Raw genomic sequence first — 25,428 nt, forward strand, 5'->3', positions numbered from 1 at the left:
TGATTTTGTGTTAAGAACTTTCGTGCTAAACAAGTAACATTACTGATAATAATCAATAATAACACAAACTAAACACTTCATTAACATTAAAGTGAAATCGGGAGAGGGGGTGTGTATCAGGACATGGATTAAATCAAGTTTAACAGCGAGAGAGGATAATACATGCTGCACCTTTAAAAATAAACATTCATTGCTTGCCCGGCCTCTGATTTCTTCTTAATCCACTGCTTTGGAAATGAGTGACGGTGTCTACAAATGATCTCTTGTGTGAGATGCTTCAAGACATGAGAACTGACATAATGGTCATGTATGTTCTTCAAGGACAGGCAATGGAAAAGTGGTGCATTGGAATAGAAAAATGCATTCTGAGTGAATAAAACCTAAATAAGATTTGCACTAATGCAGGAAATCAAAGACAAAAGAACAAATTAAAGACAACAAGGAGCAAAACATGTCATCTAAACCATCTCCCGATCACTCTAGTTTACACACTTTACATCTTTTATGCTGTTTACTGCACTGACATGACATGAGCCTCACTGCTCGGCTTCTGATTAGTGCTCTCAACGTCTGAAGAATACCCATGATGCACTAAACGCCAAATTAATTATTGCAACTGACCACAAGGTGGCACCCACAGCAGAATCCCATCAGTTTTACATACAAGCAATAAATTCTAGGTGGATTTCATTTAAAATTATTATTTTGTTAAATCGTGTATGTATGTATATATATATATATATATATATATATATATATATATATATATATATATATATATATATATATGGCACAAATTCTTGAGGTAAGGGACAAATATTGCATACTACTACCACCAAGTACATGTAGTAATTAGAGGTTTGCAAGCAAAAAAAGACAGCACTTAAATTTGCAGTAAATGTATTTAGACGCTATTTTTGTGGAAATGGTGGCAGGTATTTGCACATCAACATTAAGGTTAATTAAAAAAAAGAAAATAGGTGGATATGAACAGCTCCATTCATCAGGAGTGCTCTTTTTTTCATTAAGATTGTTCAAACCAGGAATTGGTTGGCAGAATCAGATACACTGCAAGAATGCTGCAATTCTTCTTTAGAGTCTTTTGTTTACTTTTTAGTGCATATATCCAAAAATTCTTAAATAATGAAGCATTTGAGACTAATTAAACGACTATTTTAAAGTAAGAATAAATTGTTTACCCGCATTGGTAGACTATTTTGCTTGTTTCAAGGAAAAATCTTTGATTAATTAAATGAATGCCTAATTTAGAATATTTGGACAAGAAGGCAGGCAAAAACTGACGTACTGGATCAGGTCCAATAGGTAGTGCACGTACAAGTGGTTGTGGTTAGAAATGTGAATCATTTACATTAATGATTAAACTATCCATTACACTGCGTGTTGTTAACGTCTACACCTACCACCAACCCTCAGTTATTTATGTCTTCACTTACACTCCAACCATCACAGTAACATGGGCTTTACCATAGTGGGTGTTGCATGTTGATCCAGTACATCATTGCTGCAGACATCTTGGACACTTTAGCATAAACCTTACTAGGGGGGAAAAAAGGGCAGATTTACAACCCAGTGTTCTTTTTATTCAGATACCTGTAAAATGATCTTGTTACTGCACACTGTTTAACGCCATTATAACATTTCCCGTTTCCCCCCCAGGCTCTTCTCAGAGAGGTAGACAGCAGTTGTGTCCCTGACCCAGTCTTCAAGTGTATCCAAAATGTCCTTGCAGCATCTTGTCCGTAAGCTTTGACCATTTGCCACTTTTCCCCTCGATGTAGGTGAAGTTGGCTTGATAGAACGGGAATCTATTTACTCCATTTTATGAATGCAAGTACTAAACGAGGCAGGGTTGTTGTTGTTTTTTAAATAAAGTTTATAAACCTGACTTGTTTTTTTTTGTTTAAGTTGCTTGAGATTCTTTCAATCAATTTAATAAGCATAAAACCTAAAATATGACCATTGTTGTTTACATTATTATTAAATGAGGTAAGCTATGGCTAAGACAGTAGGCTCCTGATTAAAAAGACATCCGACCAAAAATAAAACATTTACCGTTCCTCTATCCCATTTATCTCTGCATTGATACTAGTGTTTATATAGATTAATTTCAATAACTATTTTTACTAAAGATAATTTTACTCCTTGCAGCTTGATTATCAACTGTTAACGTCAATACAAATCCATGTATTCATATACAAAACATATTTAACGTTCACCCTTTTACAACACCAGCCACTACTTGGTAAACCCTGCATGTCATATGAACTTAATTTTATTATTTTTTACATGGATCAAGTTAATCCAAATGTATACTTAAAACAGCACTTATGCTTGGCATCAGCATAATTCAATGTAAAAAAAAAAAAAAAAAGATTCCCACAAGAAAGCTTTTAATGGGAGTGTTTGAACACACACCAGTGTACGTTCTAACTGAATCCAAGTGTCTGGTAAATGATCACATTCCATGATTTGGAAACGTTCCACAGAGCCTCTATGTGGCCTTGCTTTTCTGAGCTGGTTCTGTCTCCTGTTCATACTCGATCTCCACATAGGCTCGTTTTTTCCTGCTTGGGCCTTTGAGTGGAGCTTTTCCTTTAGATTTGGCCTTGCTCTTCACCTCCTCCTCCTCAGACTCTTCCTCTGACTCCTCACTGGATTCCTCTTCATTGTTCACTTCTTCGTCACTGCTGTCCTTCAGGTTGTTCAATTCCTGTAAAACACAGGGGTTGTCACTCTTGCAAATAAAAACATTTATATAACATTACCACAATAAAAATGGGAATTACCTCAAAATCACTGAGATCACTCTCTTCAAACTCATCCTCAGCAATAAATTCTCTCGTTCCAGACTCCTGAAAGTCAAAAACAAGATCAAATAATTATTTAAAACAGCATTAAACTGTGAAGAATCATTACACATTTGACTTTTTATTACTGTTGCAAGAAATCATTGCTTTTATTCTTCAAGATTGCATAAAGTTAAACAGTCAATATTTATGATGTACCTAACTGTAAAACATTGCTGTTAATTACACTAAATTAACGCTGACAATAAATATTTGAGCATTAAATCAGAGCATTAGAATAATGTTCTTAATTTACTGAGGACTAATATAATAACACATTTCAAAAGTAGTTATTTTTAATTATAACAATATTCCACAAAACAATACAGTATTTTATTTATTAATAAAATAAATGCAGCCTTTTGTTATCCCAAGAGACTTTGAATACCTCTTCGTCTTCCTCTTCTTCTTCCTCCTCCTCCTCAGATTCACTTTCTTCATCCTGTTTTTCCATAGCTTTGTCGAAGGCATTGATGGGGAAGTTGTAAATGTCTCCATACTAAAACAAATACAGCACAATTTAAGAAACAAACAAAAAATCCATAATCTGGCACTACATTGGACAGGAAATGTGGCAAAGGTGCACTCACTGTTCCCTGTTTTAGCCGATCTAGCAGCTCTTTTTCAATGGCATTTTCCAGCTGAGCGGCAATAAGAGCTTTTTCCTGTTGGTGAAAAGAAAACACGAGTAAATTCCATAATATTTCACTTAATTCAGATGGATGTGCAATAAAGGATGCCGATATTGTTCATCCAATTTTGATCCAAGATTTACCAATTAAAACTGGTAAAGTGGAAACTAAAGCGCCAAACAAAGAAAAGTGATCTTTAACTTTGTCTTGTGAAGTGCTTTGAAATGTGCAGTTTTACTCGATGTTTGTGGTAATCACAACTGAAAAATGAAGAGAGGGAGGGACAGAGCAGCTCTTCCCCCTTAAAAAAAAACAGCCAAGTGTTTTGTGTTGATTTAGATCAAGTACATCAAGTGAAAAGCAAATGAGAAGGGGGCGGGGCATGTCAGATTCTGAGGTCATTTACCGTGTGTTCACACCGAAAGCGGCGAGAGCGTCCAAAGTCGCTCTGGTCACCCTGGCGATAATGCTGTCTGCCTTCAGCTTCGGCGGCGAGAGCGTCAAATCTCGCTACATTGATCTCGTATTTAAAGGAGCCGTAGCAGCATATCAGTTACATTCCTGCATTAAACATGTTTCTAGCGTAAAAATGTTGCGCACTTCTTATCAAATTCATATAACAATGGAAGATCAAGTTGCGTGTGGTGTGGTTTTGCACTATTTATCCAATATGTGTCCATATGTCTGAAATATCCTGAAGCAGCTATACTGTTTTGTACTGTCACGTCGCATGAGATTCCTGCTTTAAGATAAATATATATAACATTAATGCACATCAGTAACTCGCCAGTAACTTATTTAATGCATGTTTCTGTAAGAAAACATTGTAAATTATTGGAAATCCGGAGACCACAATCATCAAACCCTTGGGAACAACTGTGACTTGATTGTAACAGTTAACTTGATTTCAACTCTCCTCGACGCCCACGCCGGCGAAGACACGCCGCGCTGCTCCTTAGCGCTTATCGCCGCCGACTCTCATTGAAAATAAATGACTTCTGGCTACTTTGCCGCTCTCGGTGTGAACGTATGGTTAGTCAAGATTTGATGAGAAACTTAAGTATACGGTGATGTGAAGAAAATCACTGACACAATTAGGCAGAACACGCTGCAAGCTTTGGATGTTTATATCAGATTTATATCTTCTTAGATGTGAATTTTGACAGTTTTAATAAACCTTTTTCTGTTTAATAAATGTTGTCTTGTGAAATACAGTCACATGCCAAGAACAACTGTCTGCTTTGTCCTCTATTGTTTATGAGGGCATCTAAAAGGCATGTGGAAAGTGTAAATGGCTTCGCAAAAAACTTTATTCCTGATGTCCGTTTTAAATATTAATACAACAAAGATAATGAATTCCCTCACTTTACTCTTTTGCTCAATAATGGTTAACCTTTATACACTGAAGATTATATACAGCAGGGGTGCTCAGTGCTGTTCCTGGAGATCTACCTTCCTGCAGATTTCAGTTGCTACCCATATCAAACACACCTGCCTGTAATTATCACCTGGTGTTCAGGTCCTAATTAATTGATTCAGGTGTGTTTGATATGGGTAGCAACTGAAATCTGCAGGAAGGTAGATCTCCAGGAACAGCACCCCTGATATACAGTATTCAGTGTTACATCTGATTATGTTACTCAGATTCTGAAAACTACTGATAGCTGAAAAACATGTCTATTTTAATAGTACTACTGCTCTATTGAATTAATTTGTGATTTTGCTGGTAGTTTATTTTTATTTAACTGGATCTTGTTTTTTTTACTGAACATATATCGAAAGACACTGCGAAACACTGACTGAACTGTGAGCAACTTGTATTGTCGCACTCCTGCATAACGAATAAGCTCATTCTAATGTAAAGAATTCATCACCCACCTCTCTCCTCTTTTCTCGTCTCTCTACTTTTCTACTGAGTGGAACCAGTTTTCTCCTGGAATGAAAAACAAAACAAAATCAGGAGAAATTTAAGGAACAATATACAGTCATCTGGGAATAGAGCGGAGGATAAATTTACTCCAAAGTTCACTTCCTAAAAAAAGTACATTTTATTCAGTGAAGATGCAGTAAATTAATCAAAAGTAACAGTACAACATTCATCATATTAATGATTTCCAACAAATACTGTTCGTTTGAACTTTCTTATCATTAAAGGGGTAATAATCTACTATTGTTTTCTAATGTTCATTTATGACGTTAGCAATATTTTTACTTAAGCTCTTCTGTAATTTGTTTCTGACCCTCTCTTTGAAATGCCAAATCTCTTAAAAAATAACTAGTAAAATAATATTTACTGTCATCATGTCAAAGATAAAATAAATCACTTATTAGAAATGGGTTATCAAAACTATTGTTTAGAAATGTTTAAAAAAATCAGAAATTGGGGAACACAATAGGGTGGCTAATAATTCTAGCTTCAACTGTATATAGCTTGAAGGTTTGACTGTAAATGAATGAACTGCAAACTTTAAAATAGAAAATATTTGTGAAATTAAACAGTTAGGTTTAACAGTTTTGACTAATGACATCTGAGATCTAAAACCTCACAGGATGTTTGTCCACCTTTCCCCCTGAATTCATACAGTCACTTTAATGAAAAAAACTAATAAATTAAACAAACTCTTTTCAGTCTGCTACTTCTATTTTAGTTTGTCTTTGCATTTAGCTGCATTACTAATAAAAGGACAAAAAATATTGCATAATTAAGGTCAGCTTCTCTTTAATATCCCTTTCTTGTTTTTTCCCCACACGGCATTATAAAAAAAGGTAAATTCCAATTCTGATATGCAGTTTTTACAAGATTATTACTAAAGCATAAGAGTATGAGCCCATTTGTCAAAGAAATCATTCCACTCAAATGTCCACCAGTGTTCCAGTTAATGATAAAAAGCTTTGCAAAAACAACACACACACTCACTGGACACTTTTTTTTTTTTTTTTTCGAATACACCTTACTAGTACCAGGTTGAACCCACTTTTGCCTTCAGAACTGCCTCAATGCTTCGTGGCATAGAGTTAACATGGTACTGGAAATATTCCCCAGAGATTTTGCTCCATATTGACATGATAGCATCATGCAGTTGCTGCAGATTTGTCAGCTGCACATCTATGATGCTAATCTCTCGTTTATCCATTTGTTAAAGGCATTATAGACGTATAAAAAGCGGATGCTTTATATAACCAGGTGTCTGTATAAACACACACGCATGCACGCTCACTCGCTCGGAAGCGATATTGTGAGACTCACTCCTGTTCACCAGAGTTACCGACTGCTCCCACGCTTTATTCAGAAATTTATTCTCACACCGCATGAAATCTGGTTGGGTCCCACGACTATGGACAGGTAAAAAAGCCATGAAAAGTATCGCTTTAACAGCCGAGAGGAGGAAAAGTCACGCCAGCAGGTGAAATGGGTCACAGTGAGAAAGAGAGAAAGAAAAATGGAGTTCACTTTCATTCCCTCAATCGCAGAGAAATAGGGGCTCCTACTGTAAATGTCAGTGAAAGACTGTCCAGAAAACATTCACACACACACACAGTGAAATTGTACAGTTTCTGCATTTTTAAGTAGTTGGCGCGTGGAGTGTTGTAAATACCTGCGCTCACCTCTCTCGTGACAGAGCGCATGTGAGATAAATGACGTCGATACATAATAACCGGTTATGAATATTACTGAATCGCTACTGAATTGTCCGCATCTGCATCGTGGTGCACCTAAGAAACAATTACTCCTATCTCAAAGCATGACCCCTTTAAAGAATCTTGAAGGAAACATTAATATGAAGAAATAAATAAGAAAGAGGAGCACCGAATTAAAATGATTTCTGAATAATCTACTGAGAACAACAACCAGTTTAACCTGAGGAAGCATAAGCGACTTCTATGGTGGTGCATGTTATCACAATCTTAATAAAATTAAGAAAACAAAAGCAAAACTCACTGTCGTTTTAGCGTGAGCTTGCGGATTCGAATGAGATACTGGGTGATCTTGGTCAATCGCTGTTTACACTTGTGACGGATAAACCGTGGCCAGTAGATGAGGTTCTCGTCGATCTGTTCAAGAGCCTTTGCATAGTTTCTGTCAAGTTTCACCTGATAACAGAGAAGAATAAGCAATTTAATCATTTAAATGCAGGTATGTTTAATATATATTGCTTGTTTTTATTCACATACCTTCTCCCACATGCGAGAAGGAAATGCTGCTCTCTCAATAACTTTCATGTAGAGAAAACACTGGCCTGACAAAACAGAAGATTTGTAAAATCAAATAGACATTCAAGAAATAAAAAATTGGGTAGAATTTTTACAGAATTCATTACCTTTTTCTTCTCTTATAGTTGCATACTGGCTATTAGCAAGAGGGCATGATGATCTGTTGCAAAGGCCTGTGATGTTGTATTCATTTCGGCAGAACTGCTGAGTTTTCGTTCTTTAACAAAAACATGAATTCAGAAAGTTAGATGAGATGCACTTATTTTATATCATACTTCAATATGCAGAAGAGAAACAGCTCTGAATAGTGTAGAAACATGTAGTAGCCCAAATTTAATATACTTACTTAACTTTATAGGAACAAAAGCTCTTATTGCCGATAAGGTCCCATATAACCTTTAAAAACAAAATATTACATGTGAAGGATTATTTTTAGTTTTATATTCGTTCATTTAAAAACAGTTAGATTCGTGACATGGTTCCTACATTGTTTACCAAGCTATTATGAATATTCGGTCTGAAAGAGCATGCTACTATGACTTCAAAACAACATTAGCACTATTTAACTGACTGTAATATACTTTTATAGTACCTGACTGATTATAGCACTGTTTAACTGACTGTAAACAATATATTTTGATAGTACCTGACTGATTATATGACATCCCTGTTTAGAATTGGCCAAAAAATACCTTAATAAAACTATATTATAGTGCAAATGCGCGAATACAATAACTTACCAACTTCACCTGAACGAATAACGTTATAATACTAACTGGTGCGAAAACAAGTCTACTTTAACACGTTGTCGATTGCAAGTTTAGTTAAATCTAAAACAACCCCCAAATTATGGCATAGTAATTTGTGTTAGATTTCGTTTTAAACTAAAATTTTCCTAGAGCCGATAACGTTATGAATTTCAGATAAAATGAAAAGCATTTCTACCATCAGTCTTACAACAATACTTACGTCGTCGTGTTGCATTCTGTAGGCTTCTTTGAACAACCGGCTCTCTGTACGTAAATATCAGTGTTAATCCGATACAATGAAATTAACTTTACGGATAAGAAAAATGATGACAGCACAGTTATTTTGTGATATAATAAAACAGCACATGGAAGTTACAGATGGCAGCCATATTAACACCACATGAACTACTCCACCACGCAAGGTCTTCTTCTTCGATGGGATTTGACGGGAGCTTGCATACAAATGGGTTGCACTACTGCCACCTTTCGGGTTTTACTTCACTGTATTTTCCAAATCTTGAATCAGCCCCGTCCAGAAATCTGCTTCCAGAGAGCATTAAAGTCGCGGTGAGATGCAATATTGAGCCAAGACGCACATGAAGAATCTGTTACCGACCTGATGCTAGAATAACGTTACCCAGCCGCAAAGACGTTAGTTAGTAGGTAGATTTAATAGTTCGTAGTAGGTATATTATCAACATTGTGTGACAAAACTCTCAGTATACTAAAAGCAATAGAATGTAAAATGTAAATGTAATGTTTTAATTTTACAATTGAACTGATGCAGCGCAATATAACATAAATAAACCTCTGAATTTCTTTTAAAATAAACAACATTATAGTGAAATGATTAATCTGAAAATTACCTAACAACCATCAAGCTGAGTTTAGTTTTACATGTTATTTTATAAAATGGTTTGTTATATTATTAAAGTCTTTGCAACTGTATACAAGTATTGTACGGTGAGATGGAATTTAAATTTTAGACCCTTTTCTATTTAATCTGATCATATAAGAAATAGTAAAAAGGTTTGTGTAAGGGTTGTTGACGTTGCATTTTCATTTCATTTTATAAAAACTGCTGTTACATTTTAAGCCAAATCTCTGTAAACCTTAGGTCTCAAACTTAATTCCTGATGGGCCGCAGTTCTGCACACTATACCTTCAACCCTAATCAAACACCGCTGATCTGATAATCAATGCTTTAAGAGTCTTTGATCAACACCTTCATTATTTGCATCATCTCCAGTAATCAAGTTTAAGACCTATGCTCTAGGGGTGTCCAAACTCGGTCCTGGAGGGCCGGTGTCCCGCATATTTTAGTTCCAACCACAATTAATCACACCTGAACCAGCCAATCAAGCGCTTTCTGGGTATTCTAGAAACTTACAGGGAGGTGTGTTGAAGGAAGTTGGAGCTAAACTATGCAGGACACCGGCCCTCCAGGACAAGGTTTGGGCATGTGGCTATTTAATAAATTGCAGTATTTTAACATAGGAACTTGGAACCAAGTTTCCTCTTGATGATATGCTCATTTTATTTTGGAAAAAAAAAAAAAACTTTTTGCAACCACTTAAAAATAAGTAGTTTTTTGTATTTTGCTCTGGCACCCCATTTTATTAATGATGCCAAAACTTGTTGCACTTGTCATTAAGAAAAATATTCAGGATTTCAAATCAAACAAATGGCACTGTGTGAAGTGTCCAACAATGAAGATAAATCTATCGTTTTTTTTGTTGTTGTTGTTTTTAGCTGTCAAACTATAGGACATTTTTAAGGAACAATTCAGTAAAAAAAAAAAAAACAAAACACTAAAATCAAACATTTCTATGATAAAATGGGAAAAATGTATTTGTTTGTTAATTGTTGTTGACTTGTGGGTTCATACTAGTAACCTGTATTATAAAAAAGAAAATAAAATGTTATGTTTACACATCCTTAATCATAAATAACAGTGTATAAAGGCAAAACAGTTTTGAATAAGCCAAAAAATTTGACCATAATTGAGAAAAAATACAAAACCATATAAAAAAACATTTTATTTTAAGTTGATGTATTGAACAATAATCATTTGTTAACACCAAATTACAACTTTTAAAACTTTTTCAAATACTGTTTTCTATTTGTGTGTCAGGAATTATATCTACAGTATGTTGGTTGAGCTTTTGCAGAGTATTTGAAGCTTAAACGTGCAAAATGGGTATGAGATATAAGCAGTTAACAGATGTTGACTTTCCTTTTTTCTCTTCAGCATTTAATCACTTCCTTGCTGATCACAGATGGAGAAACAAACACCATCTGACTGGCTGAGAGACTACAGTGAGTGTGAACTCTCAGCCAATCAGATGAGGTTTAAGTCTACAGCTGCTGTAGACACTCGGGTGCTGTAAAACAGGGGGTTTTCAAAGGCTGCGTCTGAAACCGCATACTTCTATACTCTATAGTACGCTAAAATCAGTATGGGAGCCGAGTAGTATGTCCGAATTCATAGAATTCGAAAATCAGTATGCAAGAAGTACCCGGATGACTTACTACTTCTGGTGAGATTCTGAAGTGCGCATCCCATGCACGCTGCGCTATCCTATGATGCCCTGCGAGCGAATTCATGAATGGGAGTGAAGCGACGCAAATGACACAGGTAGGTCGCGTGACCATGACAAAATGGCGGATGTAGTACGTCCGAATTCCATTCATACTTTTCACATTCATACTGTATAGAACGTACTTTTCTAACGGCCGAGTAGTACGTTTACATTCAAATGCAGTACCTACTGAGTAGTAGGTGGTTTTGGACACAGCCAATCTTTTAAGACACACGCCCCCTCAAGTTTGTCCAATTTCACTCTATTGTCTAAGGCAGGGCTGCTCAACCCTGTTCCTGGAGAGCCACCTTCCTGCAGATTTCAGTTGCTACCTATATCAAACACACCTGAACCAATTAATTAGGACCTGAACACCACATGATAATTACAGGCAGGTGTGTTTGATATGGGTAACAAGCGCAGCCGTTTAGAGCTCATTTCTGGTTGATGATGTCAGAATTTACCGGTATTTTGGAATGGATGTGTGAATGCTCTTTTCCGGAAAAATTCCGTAACGTCCTCGCCTGTGTGAACAACGCTTTTTTGAATTTACCGGTAAAGTTGTTCCAGAAATTTTACATATATTTACCGGTATCACTGTGTGAAAGGGGCTCATGTCTCTTTTCAGATAGGATTCTTTAAGTGTCTCATTATAGAAGCATTATATTAAAATAGTTGATAAGAAGAATTTGGAAGCTAGTTTTGTTGATTATAAGCTGGAATTATTGGGCTGTATAAAACTAGTTTTCTGACTAGGTGATTGTTTTAAACATACACCCTCTTTAAACTATGATCTACAAGGATTTGTTGTTCTGTTCCCTCTTGTGGAGCTTGACATGTTTACTAAGAATGAACAGGTTTATGAAGTATTGAGAAATTATGAATTTATGATGAATGTTGAATGCAACCTTGTTGTACACTAAGCCCACCAAAAAGATACCATAGGTACCCTTTGGCGGTGTAGACACAAGCCTGATAAAGGTGACCCATACCGAATCATATTGTACCACTCAGTGGAAATGGGCTAAAAGTGACCCAGAGGCAGATTAGGAAGGGCTGGGTGATACCCTTACCACCATTGAAATCACCACAGCTCACCCTCCAGCCTCTGTAAGCCTTCTTCTGTTAATCCAAATGCATCACTATCACCATGTTACTCGTACTTATTTTGTGATTTAAAAAAGAACCCAGACAATACATGCAATCATTAAAACTTGCCATGTGATTATTGCACTTTTTATCAGGAGGACGCCTCCAGCTCCAATTTCCTGCCAAGATTCCAGCAGCTGGAGATTCTGCTCTCTACTGGTGAAGATCGGCTTCTCTGAGACAAGTCGACAGTCCAGAGGAACAGAATTATTGATGCGTGGAATGTTGTGAAGGACCACGTCAAGCAGATGCAGAGGTTTCACCAGCTGTACAGGATGCACTGGAGCAATTCGCTGTACTGTCATACTAAGAGGGATGCTCTTGTCGAAGCTGCCATCGTTCAGAAGGTGAAGATGGCCAAATGTTATGCGCCAGCTCAACAGGACATCAGTGCTCTTCACAACAGGCTGATGTACACACTGGTCAAACTTCTGTGGCTGGAGTTACCTCACAGTTCCAGCAGAACAAGTCAAAAGAAGTCATCTATCCTTAAGGCATATGAAAAAAGCACTGCATATTGGTGGAGGATCCAGTTTTGTGCATGGTGGGAATTCCTCTACAAAAATTAATTTGAAGATGGTCCAGGATTTCATTCTTCATCAAGAGAGGCTGATCAACCTGCTTCCTTTCAACGCCATGTCAGCCGTCCGTTCTCCCTCCTCCGGGCTACCCAGAGATGGAGTATCAGCACATAACTAGTACAGCAGAAACCAGATCTTGAAGAGGTTACTGAAACCTCCTTTACCCCAGCAGAAGCCTTGTCAACAACCTTCAAACCTTTTCCCAGAACTCATACAACCACCACAGGAACACCCGAGGTTCCAACCACCTCCACCAACACATTCAGCCAGCCTGACACCCCTGTGAGAAAAACAAACAAAAAACAGACACTCTAACTGAAGTTGATGCAAAGCTATCCCATTGCATCACTTGCCCGTATGCACATATTGCCATCAGCCTATGCAGGGGCATAAGAAGTATAAAAAACATATTTTGTGTTGTAAAAATTATGTCGACCCCCAAAGGGCTGGAAAACGTAAAGACTCTTTTTACATAATGTATATTTCATGTATATATATTTTTATTGTGGGTACAAAGTTATGTGTGTTATTGTGTTTGATTATTCTGTTTTTTATTCTATAGGCAATAGTAAGAAGTTAAGAAAAAAAAAATAAAAACGATTTATTGCAATACTCATTTTGTTTTACTTAAAAGCCAATAAAAGTTCCTAATGTATTGTATAACAAAAATTACGCTGAAATCTCACAGCTGCTGGTAGCCCATGTACAAACTGGGGAACACATAAAAGCCTACATTTTGAAAACAAACATACATGTGAAGTTAATAAGGATAAATTGGCCATTTTAAATAAACATATTTGTACTTAAGTAAACATAAATAAACCATCTTAATTATTTCTGTGCTGAAAAAGTGTGAGACTGTAGTCCAGGGCTATTCAATTGGCGGCCCGCGGGCCGAACCCTTATGTACAATGCACTGTAATCCTTAGTGAAATCAGCTAATCGTTGCATCCTTACTATTAACTGTGCTTTAATTCGTCATAGTTAATTAATCGTAAAGGCTTCTCTTAGCCGCATTTCTGTTGCATGGAAAAGCTATGACAAGTTGCCAACTGTGCACTAGTTTAAAGTTCCAAGTATGTACACCAAGGCTAATACGCATGCACACCGGATTAACTATAGTAGCGGCCATTTCCATATCACATTTTTTCAGCTTGCAAGTAATTTCTAGTATAAGAATGACAATATGCGCGCACAAGCGGAGCAACGCACTTGCCTCTGTCCGGGCGCACGCAGTAGAAAACATCTTACGGTGAGAGTTGTGCATGCCTTTCAGTGCAATGTCAAGCGCCCCCTAACTTTATAGCATAGTGTATAGATATTTACTCGCGGGGAGGAGTTTCCTCTTCTCAGCTCATGGACTTACACAGGCACACACAGTCAATTCAGGGAGATATAAAATGCACATAAATTATTTATACGCAAAACTGCAATTCACAAGTGCGTAATGAACCGTGGAGGTCGTACCGAACAGTTCAATATTATATTGAGAACCGTGGCATCCCTAGTAACTTCTGAATTTGACTATTGCTGGGGATTTTAATATTCACATTGATAATCCAGAAATCAATGCTGCAAAAAAACTGATGACTGTTTTGAACACTTTTGATCTGACTCAGCATGTTCAAGGACCCACACACAATCGTGGACACACTTTTGATCTACTTATAACTAAGGGTTTACACATTTCATCAACTGTTGTTAAGGATGTGGCACTATCTGATCATTTCTGTATTTTCTTTGATATATTGATCACTCCAACTTTTAAAGACAGATCTGTCTCTGTCAGAAAGAGATGCATAAATGAGAACACCAGTGAGCAGTTTATGAAGGCCATATCGCTAGCACCAAGCATATCTGCAGACTGTTGATTCTCTCCTTGATTTGTTTAACTCTAAAGTTAAGAATTTCAGATGACATTGCTTCTGTTAAGGTTAAGAAGATGACGGGCAGGCAAAAGGGCTCTTGGTCAAGGTCACCAAGGGTACAAATGATGAAAAGACAGTGCAGAAAAGCTGAGCGTATGTGCAGAATGACAAAACTAGTAGTCCATCATAACATCTATAAAGACAGTCTTCATGCTTTAAATGTGGAACTAAACAGTGCTAGGCAGACTTTCTTTTCAAGCCTTATAAACCCCCCCCCCCCCCCCCCCAGTCAGATTCCAAGTGAGCTACTCTCTGAAAGCAAATGTAATGAGTTTGCTCATTTCTATACTGACAAGATCAATAATATCAGAAAGGCAATCAGTTCATCTAATCAGCCAAGTTGTGTCGACGTCAGACAAGCTCAACCACAACTTAAGAAATCAGACATTATGTCTGGTTTCATGGCAATTAATGGTAAAATCTTAGAAGAGATCGTGCAAATTATGAAAACATCAACCTGCAGTCTTGACACGCTCCCCACATCATTCTTTAAAACGGTGTTTACCTGTTTGGAAATGGATCTCCTAAAAGTGGTAAATGCTTCACTTCTCTCAGGGATTTTTCCAAACTCACTTAAAACTGCAGTTGTTAAACCCCTCTTGAAGAAGAGTAACCTGGATAACACCTATTGAGCAATTACAGACCAATCTCAAATCTCCCTTTCATTGGCAAAATCATTGAAAAAGTTGTTTTTAACCAGGTTAACAAGTTTTTAAACTTAAAGGGGTGTTTAGACAATTTTCAATCTGGTTTCAGAGCACATCACAGTACAGAGAGTGCTCTTATAAAGATAATCAATGATATACGTCTAAATACAGATTCAGGCAAACTAAGGGCCCACTCACACTATGCCATCCGTACCGTGCCCAGGCCCGTTTCCCGGATCGTTTGAGAAGTGTGAGTGCGCTGAATCGGGCTCAAGCACGGTTCACTTGGCCGGCCCTGGCCCGGTTGGAAGAGGTGTGCCTGAGCGCGGTACACTTGGGCTTTGGCGCGGTACGCTTGTGTGTGAGCGCGAAACGCGCCAAAGCCCGAAACCGAAAGCGAGACGTGACTTTTAAGGGACTGTTTGATATGTATTTATTAATCATTCTTACTGTTCAGTGATCGCAAACTGCCGTAGTTTATTAAAGACGCAAACTCCTCACAGCACGCCAGCTGCGCGCCTTCAGCAGACCTCCTCATTCCTGCAGCACGAGAGCTTTGATTGTTTATGAGCGCCAAAAGTGGCGGATCTGTTCGGTAAAATATCTGACTGTGTGTCCCCGCATCCCTAAGGACTGTTTGGCGAAATATTTGACTGCATGTCACTGCATAACAAACGACTGAAACGATATAACTAGAGAAATCTCCACTGTGCTGCTAAATGAGAGCGTATGGCAAGCCGTTTTAACATTTAAACCTTGTTCTGACTATCCATAAATATATTTAGAGATATAATTATATATTTTGACAAGTCATTATTATAATTCGACTTGTCAGAATAACAATTAGAGATATCTACAATTGCAAATGTACTAGTACGAAATCAGATTGGAGATACCTGCAAATATATTATGACTAGTCATATTCCTCCATTGACTTCCATTGAAAAATATTTGCAGATATCTCTGAGTTTTGACTCGTCAAAAATCCAATTCAAGATATCTACAACTGTAACTCGACTATTAGTAAATTAATTAGAGATATCTTCAAATATATTTGTAAATATCTCTAAATATTACGAATTAAAGACATCTGTATGACTAGTAAAAACTCAGTTAGAGATATCTCTAATTACAATTGTGACGAGTCAAAACTCATTTAGATATCTGCAAATATTTTTCAATGGAAGTCAATGGAGGAATATGACTAGTCATAATATATTTGCAGGTATCTCCAATCTGATTTCGTACTAGTACATTTGCAATTGTAGATATCTCTAATTGTTATTCTGACTAGTCGAATTATAATTATGACTAGTCAAAATATAATTAGAGATATCTCTAAATATATTTATGGAGTCAGAACAAAGATTTAAATGCTAAAAAGGCTTGCCATAGAGAGCGCTTCTGAATAGCGCAGCAGCGATGACGTAAGCGTGCCGTGGCCCGGTATGGTGTGAGCGCGGGCCGTCGGGGGAGACGGGAGGGGGGACAAGCGTGCTTTGGCCCGGTTCGAGGCAACTGTACCTAGTGTGAGTACGGCCTAACAGTGCTGGTATTGCTCGATCTCAGTGCTGCATTTGACACTGTCGATCACAGAATACTTCTGGATAGGCTGGAAAACCGGGTTAAGCTGTCTGGCACGGTCCTCAAATGGTTCAGATCTTACCTTGAAGGAAGAAGTTACTATGTCAGTATAGGTGACCACAGGTCGAGGTGGACACCCATGACGCGTGGAGTCCCACAAGGCTCGATTCTGGCACCTCTCCTGTTCAACCTTTACATGCTCCCTCTGAGCCAAATAATGAGAAAGAACCAAATCTCCTACCACAGCTATGCTGATGACACTCAGATCTACCTAGCCTTACTGCCTAATGACTGCAGCCCCATTCACACCCTCTGCCAGTGCATTGATGAAATGAGCAATTGGATGTGCCAAAACTTTCTTCAGTTAAACAAAGAAAAAACTGAAGTCATTGCGTTTGGGAACAGAGATGAGGTTCTCAAGGTGAATGCGTACCTTGACACTAAAGGTCAAACAACAAAAAATAAGGTCAAGAATCTTGGTGTGACTCTGGAGTCAGATCTGAGTTTCAGTAGTCATGTCAAAGCAGTGAGTAAATCAGCATACTATCATCTCAAAAACAGCAAGAATCAGATGCTTTGTTTCCAGAGAGGACTTGTTCATGCTTTTATCAGCAGCAGGGTAGATTACTGTTACAGCCTCCACACTGGCCTTCCCAAAAAGACAGTCAGACACTTGCAGCTCATCCAGAACGCTGCTGTCAGGATTCTGACCAGAACCAGAAAATCAGAGCACATCACACCTGTTCTCAGGTCTTTACACTGGCTCCCAGTTACATTCAGAATAGATTATAAAGTATTATTACTTGTCTATAAATCATTAAATGGCTTAGGACCTCAATACATTACAGATATGCTCACTGAATACAAACCTAACAGATCTCTCAGATTTCTAGAATCAAATAAACTAGAAATTCCAAGAGTTCATTTAAAGCAGGGTGAATCAGCTTCCAGAAATGATCAGATGTGCTCCAACATTAGGCACATGCAAATCAAGACTGAAAACACATCTGTTTAGCTGTGCCTTTACTGAATGAGCACTGTAATACATCTGACAGATCGCACTATTATGTTTTTCTCTTCTTTTATAACACATTTTATCTGTATTTGTTTTTTTTAGCGTTTTTATTATTTGTTTTTATTTTCTTATACTTGCTTCTTTTATTCCCGTTTATGTAAAGCACTTTGAGCTTGCCCTGCCTTGCCTAAGTGGTTGATATGTAGTTAGTAAAGCATTGCTAAGTGGCTGCTAAGGTGTTGCCATGGTATTCTGAGTGGTTGCTATGTAGTTACTAAGGTGTTGCTAGGTGGTTCCTAGAGTGTTCTGAGGGGTTGCTAGGTTGTTCCAAGTAGATTTTTAGATGGTTGCTAAGGTGTTGCTAGGGTATTCGGAGTGGCTGCTAGGTAGTTACTAGGTGGTTGTTAGGGTGTTGGGAGTGGTTGGTATGTAGGTTCTAAAGTATTGCTAGCTGGTTGCTAGGGTGTTCTGAGGGGTTGCTTAAACATTGCTAGGTAGTTGATAGGGTGTTGTGGGTGGTTGCTAGGTAGTTACTAAAACGTTGCTAGCTAGGTGGTTCCTAAGGTGTTGCTAGGGTATTCTGAGTGATTACTAGGTAATTACTAAGGTGTTGCTAGCTGGTTGCTAGGATGTTATAGGTGGTTGCTAGGTAGCTGCTAAAGTGTTGCTCTGGTATTCTGAGTGGTTGCTAGGTAGTTATTAGGTGGTTTTTATGGTGTTGGGATGTAGTTTCTAAGATATTGCTAGCTGGTTGCTAGGTAGCTACTAAAGTGTTGCTGGGGTATTCTATGTGGTTGTTAGGTAGTTACTAAGGTGTTGCCAGAGTGTTCTGAGGGGTTGCTAGGGTGTTCTAAGTAGATTTCTAGATAGTTGCTAAAGCTTTGCTAGTGTTCTGAGTAGTTTCTAGGTGGTTGCAAAAGCATTGCTAGGATATTCTGAGTGGTTGCTAGGTAGTTAATAAAGCATTGCTATAGTGTTAAGTGGTTGCTAAGGTGTTGCTAGGGTGCTTTGAGTTGTCGTTATCCTGTTGCTAGTATAAACTAGCATGGTTTTAGAATAAATTTGCATGTTGTTCACATGTTTTAGCATGACTTTATTATAAATTTACATGTAGCTAGCATGTTCCTAGAATAAATTAGCATGGTTGTCAACAAGTTTCTAACATAAATTAACTTTTTTTTAATCTAAATTTAAATAGTCTTTAAACTATCATAATAGGAAAATGAAAATATAAAATTTGGCTTGATTCAGTTCCTCTGACCTCTTTTTTTCTTGCATCCATCTCTTAAACCAGGGGTGCTCAACCCTGTTCCTGGAGATCGACCTTCCAGGAGATTTCAGTTGCAACCCATATCAAACACACCTGCCTGTAATTATCAAGGGTCAGGTCCTATTTAATTGGTTCAGGTGTGTTTGATCAGGGTTGGAGCTGAAATTAGCAGGAAGGTTGATCTTCGGGAACAGGGTTTAGCAGCCCTGTCTTAAACCTTAAAAGATGAAGCTAAGACACAAGAAAATAAGCTAGGAGAGGAAACAAGAATGCATAAATAGGAAGATGCACCCCTAGCTGACAAACTGAGTTTTGGACACTTCCACGCTAGTTTAGTTTAAGCTGGAAGTAGCTAGTTTTGGCTCATTGAGTTAAAATGAGGCCTGGACAGGAACACTAAACAATCTGATAGGGTTTGACGGGTCTCCTGCAGGAGTGTTTTTTCTATCTTTGACCAGATGATCAGGGGAGAGCGCGAACGCAGTCCCCCACTACCAGAAATTATGCAGTCGAGATTCCCACATTTGGGGAATTCGCAGAGGTCAACACAGCCGACAGTGCAATGGCTGAGCCTCACCCTGGGTGAACCACCTTCTTGATCATGGTGTCTCCCCTGCCAGGTAAGTATGAGTTGTACAGCGAGCCAGAAGGGGCGTCACTGTCGGGACCATCATTCTTAATGATGGGCATGCATTGCAGCACTACACGCATAAATCAACACGTAAATCAACACAATCCTGCTGTGTGGTACTAGCAAATTTTGGCCTCAAATCTATCAGTTTAAAAAAAACTGTTAAAGGATACTTTACTGTGAGCCCTTTCCCATGATGCAACAGGGGCATCGACCAGCCAATGAGAAAACACTGCTTAAAACAATCCTTTTTAGGAAATCAGTGACCAGATTATGGAGACCCACTTTAAAAAAAGACTAGACTGTTTATTTTTTAACGTTCCATATATGGTAATATAGTATAAATGCTTAAAAACAGTAGGCTACTAAAAGGAAATGGTGACGCAAGCAAAACAGGAAGTGTTAGCAAGAGGTGACATCACTTGCGTAAATTAAAAAAAAGAGCAAACACATTTCTCCACAAAAACATTCTGGAGTCACTGGATGACGAATAATAATAATAATAATAATAATAATGATGATAATAATATTATTATTATTATTATTATTATTATTATTATAGACCCTTTTCACATTTCCGGGTTTCTCAGTAGCGGAAGTCGTCATAGCTAGAAGAAGCGGAAGTCCTCAAAGCTGGGTAAACTTAAGAGCACAGTGAATGAGAGTACAATATAAATAAATGTTTTACAGTCCTAACGGTATTTGCTGAAATAATAAAAGAAAAACTCCACGATGGTGTTATAAAAACTTTCAGAAAGGGGAACAAATGTGTGAGACTGTTGACGACATGAGGAGAGAATAACGTCAACTTTACTGCAGCCACACAGACGCTGCATTAGAAACACCTCGCATAAGCGATATCAGCATCATCATCATCATCATGACAACATCAAAATAAAGCATTTAAATATTAAATCGCTACACTGTGCTGAAAAACAACACTACCACAGATGGCACACGAGGTAAATAAAGCATTTACCGTTACGAATCTGACGGGCAGTAAAGTAAAACCGGGTTATTTAATTAGAAAAATTAACGTTAACGTTACCCACTTCTCTAATAACGTTAGTCCTCAGTCCACTGAATGGAACAAATAAGGGAAAAATGTAACACTCAGAAACATCATAATGCGTTATTTATGTCAAATAACCGTTTGTACTGAACAGTTCTGGGGGTTTTAGTTTTATTTAAAAACATGCCGGCGGGTGTGAGATGAACACTTATTAATATGAATTTACCTTGATTGAGAGCAAAATATTGAAAAGCCAAGTATGCTTTATTAAGTAAACAACTTAATCAGCATAGTGTTTTTATTATTAGCCTATATAATATTTACTCTTAGTAACATCGCCAGGCACGAGCACATAAATCTCCCATGCGTTTGTAAAAACGATTGTATTATATTTATATAGGCTATATTTATGCGTTTGTATAAAAATAAATAAATAAATAAATGTCTTTAAATAATACATCGATTATTACAAGTATGAAGTATTTGTTTGGAAAAACTTCCGCTTTATTAGGTTAATGAAAATGAAAATAAGTAGAAACGCAGTTGTTTTTGCCCCCAAAATCAGATTTTGCAAACGAACTTCATTTCAGGTCATAAAAAGTATCGTAAAACTGTACAGCCGACGGAACAGACAGTACATTTTGATGCACAAATGAAACATTTATCCAGATCCAGTGTCGTTCATCACACGTGAAGTATTGTAGAAAGCAGGGCGCTTTTCTAAAAAAAAATTAAAAGGAGCCGGAGGGTGTTTGAATTTACTTTAATTCAATTTATTTTATTTTCAGAATTTACGTCTATCAATCTTATAACAGGCCTGTTTAGGCTATTTTTATGATATTTATAAATCACCAAAGCGCATAAATATAGAATTATTTGTATAATGAATAAAGCATAAAATGAGATTTAATGTTTTATTTTTGCTTACTTCTGTCGCCCGTAGCTAATCAAGTTAATTTGACAAACAATATGTTACATGAATATAAACTCTTTTGCGGCAAATGTTGAGAATTTACGCAGCGCGTTAAAAATAATTGAAGTAGGTTTGATATTTGCACGATCGCTCGTTTAACAGCCCATATCTTGTTTACCATGCTAAGTTGAATATGGAGTCTGAAATATCATGCAAGGATGACTTCAAAACAACATTAGCACTATAATTGACTGTGAACAACTGTACTTTGAAAATCATTGACCGGTAATATAATTTCACTAATTAAAATTTCCAAAGAATACTTGAAATTAAGGAGAATGTGCGAATATAAAACCAACTTTAAAATTTATTTAAAATAATAATACTTGTCGGCGGGTATGAGATGCATAATACAACAAGTTTTAAGACATTATGCACTGCAAACAGAACATTTAAAACATAAGCCATGAATGTACTCACATTTAAAAGCAATAACTGAGTCGCAAAATAAAGTTTGAACTGCAATACCGTGTCGATGTGTGCAACAATCGGTTATCCGTGCTCCAAAAAAATATATTTTATAGCACGTAATAGATGACGAGAAACCCAACAAGTAATTAACAATTAGGGTTTCTTTTTCCAATAAAAAAACTTTTAGGACAAGCAATATTATGCCGAAGAACCAGTTCGCTAATCACAAACATGTTTAGTTCTCAGAGTTTTACAAAATAATGCGCCTCTCACAAAGTAGGGATGTAAACAAAACCACATACGACAAGACCGCAGAGGTGAAATTCACAATTCAAACTCAAGCTAATGCATTTAAATATTCTGCCACCCAGTGGACAAATGCAGAACTATAAAACCTGCTTCTCACTAACTCAACAGACACAGCATAAACAAATATAAACGGGCCATTCTACAGAAACTCTTTTCGTGTAGCCAAATACCTAAAAATCTATATACGTTTATAGTATTTCAATTTAGCCCACACTATTCGATATATTTTACTCTATTAAAACAAATGACAGCTTATACAAAATATTTAATAAATTAATTTAATAAATTTATTTAAAGTTTACTTTAAATGTACTTTAATTTTTTTTAATTATCTTATTTAAAGATGTGTCACTAGTGTTACCTACCTTCTCATTTCTTGATTTTTTTTGCAGATATAAAGCAAAATAATGATAATGCACCATATTACATTTTTAAAAGTTATTGATGTTAGTTCACTTCCTCACCTCAATCATAATGGTTCTAACAATGGGAATAAGTAATGATGCAATCCTTCAAATCTTAAGATTAGCAGAACTCAATGAATTTAAAATTAGTTTATTTTAATTTACTTATTTATAATATATTTACATAAATTAGTCTACATATTTGAAAAACATAACAACACTGGTGTTATCCATAAGAAGAGCAACACGAGATATAATTTTCCTGAAAAAAAAATGCATTTACGAAACCTCTGCTGCAAAATATAATCATGTTAACACTCATGTCTCACTAAATTAGTACATGTACATTCTATTGCGTTATAATTTATACTAATAAAGGGGGTCCATCAACTAAAATCTTAATGTAATTTTTTTTTGTTAAACGATAACACCCTAGGCTACTACATCCACTACTTTTACTAGTAAATTATAATATTTACTTGACTTTTCATATTAATCTCGTTTATCGAATGGTTATGAATACATCATAGTAGTTTAAATGATGGAAATATCCAACTTCTATGTCAAAATGAAGTATATTCATATTAGAACGTGAATGAATTGTAAACCGTTTCTCAAGTGTAATTTCTGTTAACCAGGACAGAAAAACTGACATATCTGTAGAATTACCCAAACAACACTTAACGATGAAAACATGACTTATTTGTACCGAATACACATCACACAACATATGTTCGTGTTCAGATAATAAACCTAAGGATAGTAACGTTAACGTTACATTTTAGACTGATGCACATTCAGACTTTCTCCTTAATATATTTCAGAAACGTATTAGTTGAGGTCAAATTAAAACACTGTTCAGACGATCAAATAGTGTTAATGTTGCTTTTAAGTCATATGTACATGCTATTTCAGATTATAGCGTGATAAACAACATCGGGATGACTGTCAGGAAAGCTGTCACGTTGCAAAATGAACGATTGTGCGAATATAATTAAACTTAACTTCAATTACATCTGGTGCCTTTAAGTCGTTTTGACACAATAAAGTCAAAAAACATAACAAAAACATCTATCTGGCTAAAAAACCACGTTTACATCATGTCCGCGGACTCCCAGATACAGTCCTGAACGATTTCAGTGTTCCGAATTCGCGCTAAATTGACGCTAAAACAACCTGTCGAAAACTAAATATCAACAACTTCGATGAAACCTCCGAAATAACGATTAATACTCGATTAATGTGCACAAAACAGTTTAATTACTCACCTTTGTTCAGGTTCGGCGGTGGAAATAACTGTTGACACGTGAAAACAAATTATCAGGTGCGCCACATAATGACGTGACATCTTCGTACGTAAATTTACGTTACACGACCACCAACCAATAAGGTAAAATGTTGTTAGTGTGTTGTTTTTACATGCTACACTTTAATATTCATCTTGGAAAAAGTTTTCTTAACTTCCTACAATTTTATTAAGATCTTCAAAATTCATATTATATTTATTGATGTTTTATTTGTCTATTCAGTAACCACAATATTTGACCCAAACATTTATTGCTTTGATTACTTCTAACATACAACTAATATAGCCTAGTATAGCAGGTCTACACTATAAAATATAGCGAGAAGTATTGTTATAATGTTAGTTTAAAATAGAAAAAGTGAAAAGTGTTTATAGTTTGTAAGTTAACCAGATGGAAGAGGCTAAATAAGTTAAATGTATTAGGGTTTAAAGCAAAATATTACTTTAATAGGCTATTCATTTCATTACTGAAAGGATATACATTTGCATAAAATTCCATGTTTATCTTTATATTTATGTCCATTGTTGAAAAATGCTGAACACATTTAAAATAACCAGCTGTGTTTTCAAATGAATTGCAGGAGCTACAATTTATTGTATTTTTTTTTTGTATGATTTTATATAACAGTTTACAGCCTAACTCAATGTGGTAAACTGTGTTCAGTGAGCTTTACCTGTCTGGATACTCAAGAAAAAAATACATTTACCATTTGACAAAATATATGATTAAGTCTTTAACAGTTTGCTTTTGCTGACATGTTGAGAAAAACTACTAATGAATTACTTCTGGAGTTATTGAATAACTAATTCATTCATAAATAGGCCTCCAAAAAGTCATGTTTGCTGTGCTGTGTTTTTAACAGTGGTCTGCGTGTGAGATGTCTGAGAAAGAGATGTAAAGTGCTGTTCAGGTTCATCAGATTAATCTATCATACATTAAAAAGAGCAAAAAACAGGGCAAATATCAATTTAATGAAGCAAATAAACAAGTGATGGACATCACTAATACTCTACTTTTACAGAATTGTACAATTCTTTTTTAAATGCGCATCTTGGCATTTCTATTATGTATTTTTAATGTGATATTTCAAAATGCACATAACAAAAGCTATGCAATTCATAAATATTTTGGTATATTTTGGATGACTTTAATCTGTCCACCTGAA

At 36.4% G+C, this 25,428-nt stretch overlaps 3 protein-coding genes and 1 non-coding gene across 8 annotated transcripts in view; 2 read left to right on the forward strand and 2 right to left on the reverse strand.

The window, feature by feature from the left end:
• tti2 (TELO2 interacting protein 2) overlaps positions 1 to 1,906 on the forward strand; it is a 15,494-nt gene extending 13,588 nt beyond the window's left edge. For all 3 annotated transcript variants that reach the window (XM_087265488.1, XM_087265487.1, XM_087265486.1), the window contains one exon: positions 1,678 to 1,906. In XM_087265488.1, coding sequence (XP_087121614.1) covers positions 1,678 to 1,764 — 87 coding nt within the window. In that variant the 3' untranslated portion in view covers positions 1,765 to 1,906. The remainder of the gene's footprint in view (positions 1 to 1,677) is intronic.
• The window catches only part of grk5l (G protein-coupled receptor kinase 5 like), a 785,510-nt gene that overhangs the window by 750,752 nt on the left and 9,330 nt on the right, over positions 1 to 25,428 (forward strand). The gene's annotated exons all lie outside the window — the stretch shown is intronic.
• Positions 1,576 to 24,291, reverse strand: mak16 (MAK16 homolog (S. cerevisiae)). Of its 3 annotated transcripts, none has more exon segments than NM_173239.2 (10): positions 1,576 to 2,731; positions 2,808 to 2,873; positions 3,256 to 3,366; positions 3,458 to 3,532; positions 5,378 to 5,432; positions 7,440 to 7,591; positions 7,673 to 7,737; positions 7,819 to 7,928; positions 8,058 to 8,107; positions 8,681 to 8,934. In NM_173239.2, coding segments are annotated over 10 exon segments (918 nt in total). In that variant the 5' UTR covers positions 8,696 to 8,934; the 3' UTR covers positions 1,576 to 2,512.
• On the reverse strand, positions 19,680 to 19,844 carry LOC137496396 (U1 spliceosomal RNA). Its single transcript, XR_015498683.1, has one exon. It is a non-coding gene; the product is annotated as a U1 spliceosomal RNA (small nuclear RNA).

The sequence above is a fragment of the Danio rerio genome, chromosome 8 (genome assembly GCF_052040795.2).
Source record: "Danio rerio strain M-AB ecotype USA chromosome 8, GRCz13ab, whole genome shotgun sequence".
In the NCBI taxonomy this organism is placed as follows: domain Eukaryota; kingdom Metazoa; phylum Chordata; class Actinopteri; order Cypriniformes; family Danionidae; genus Danio; species Danio rerio.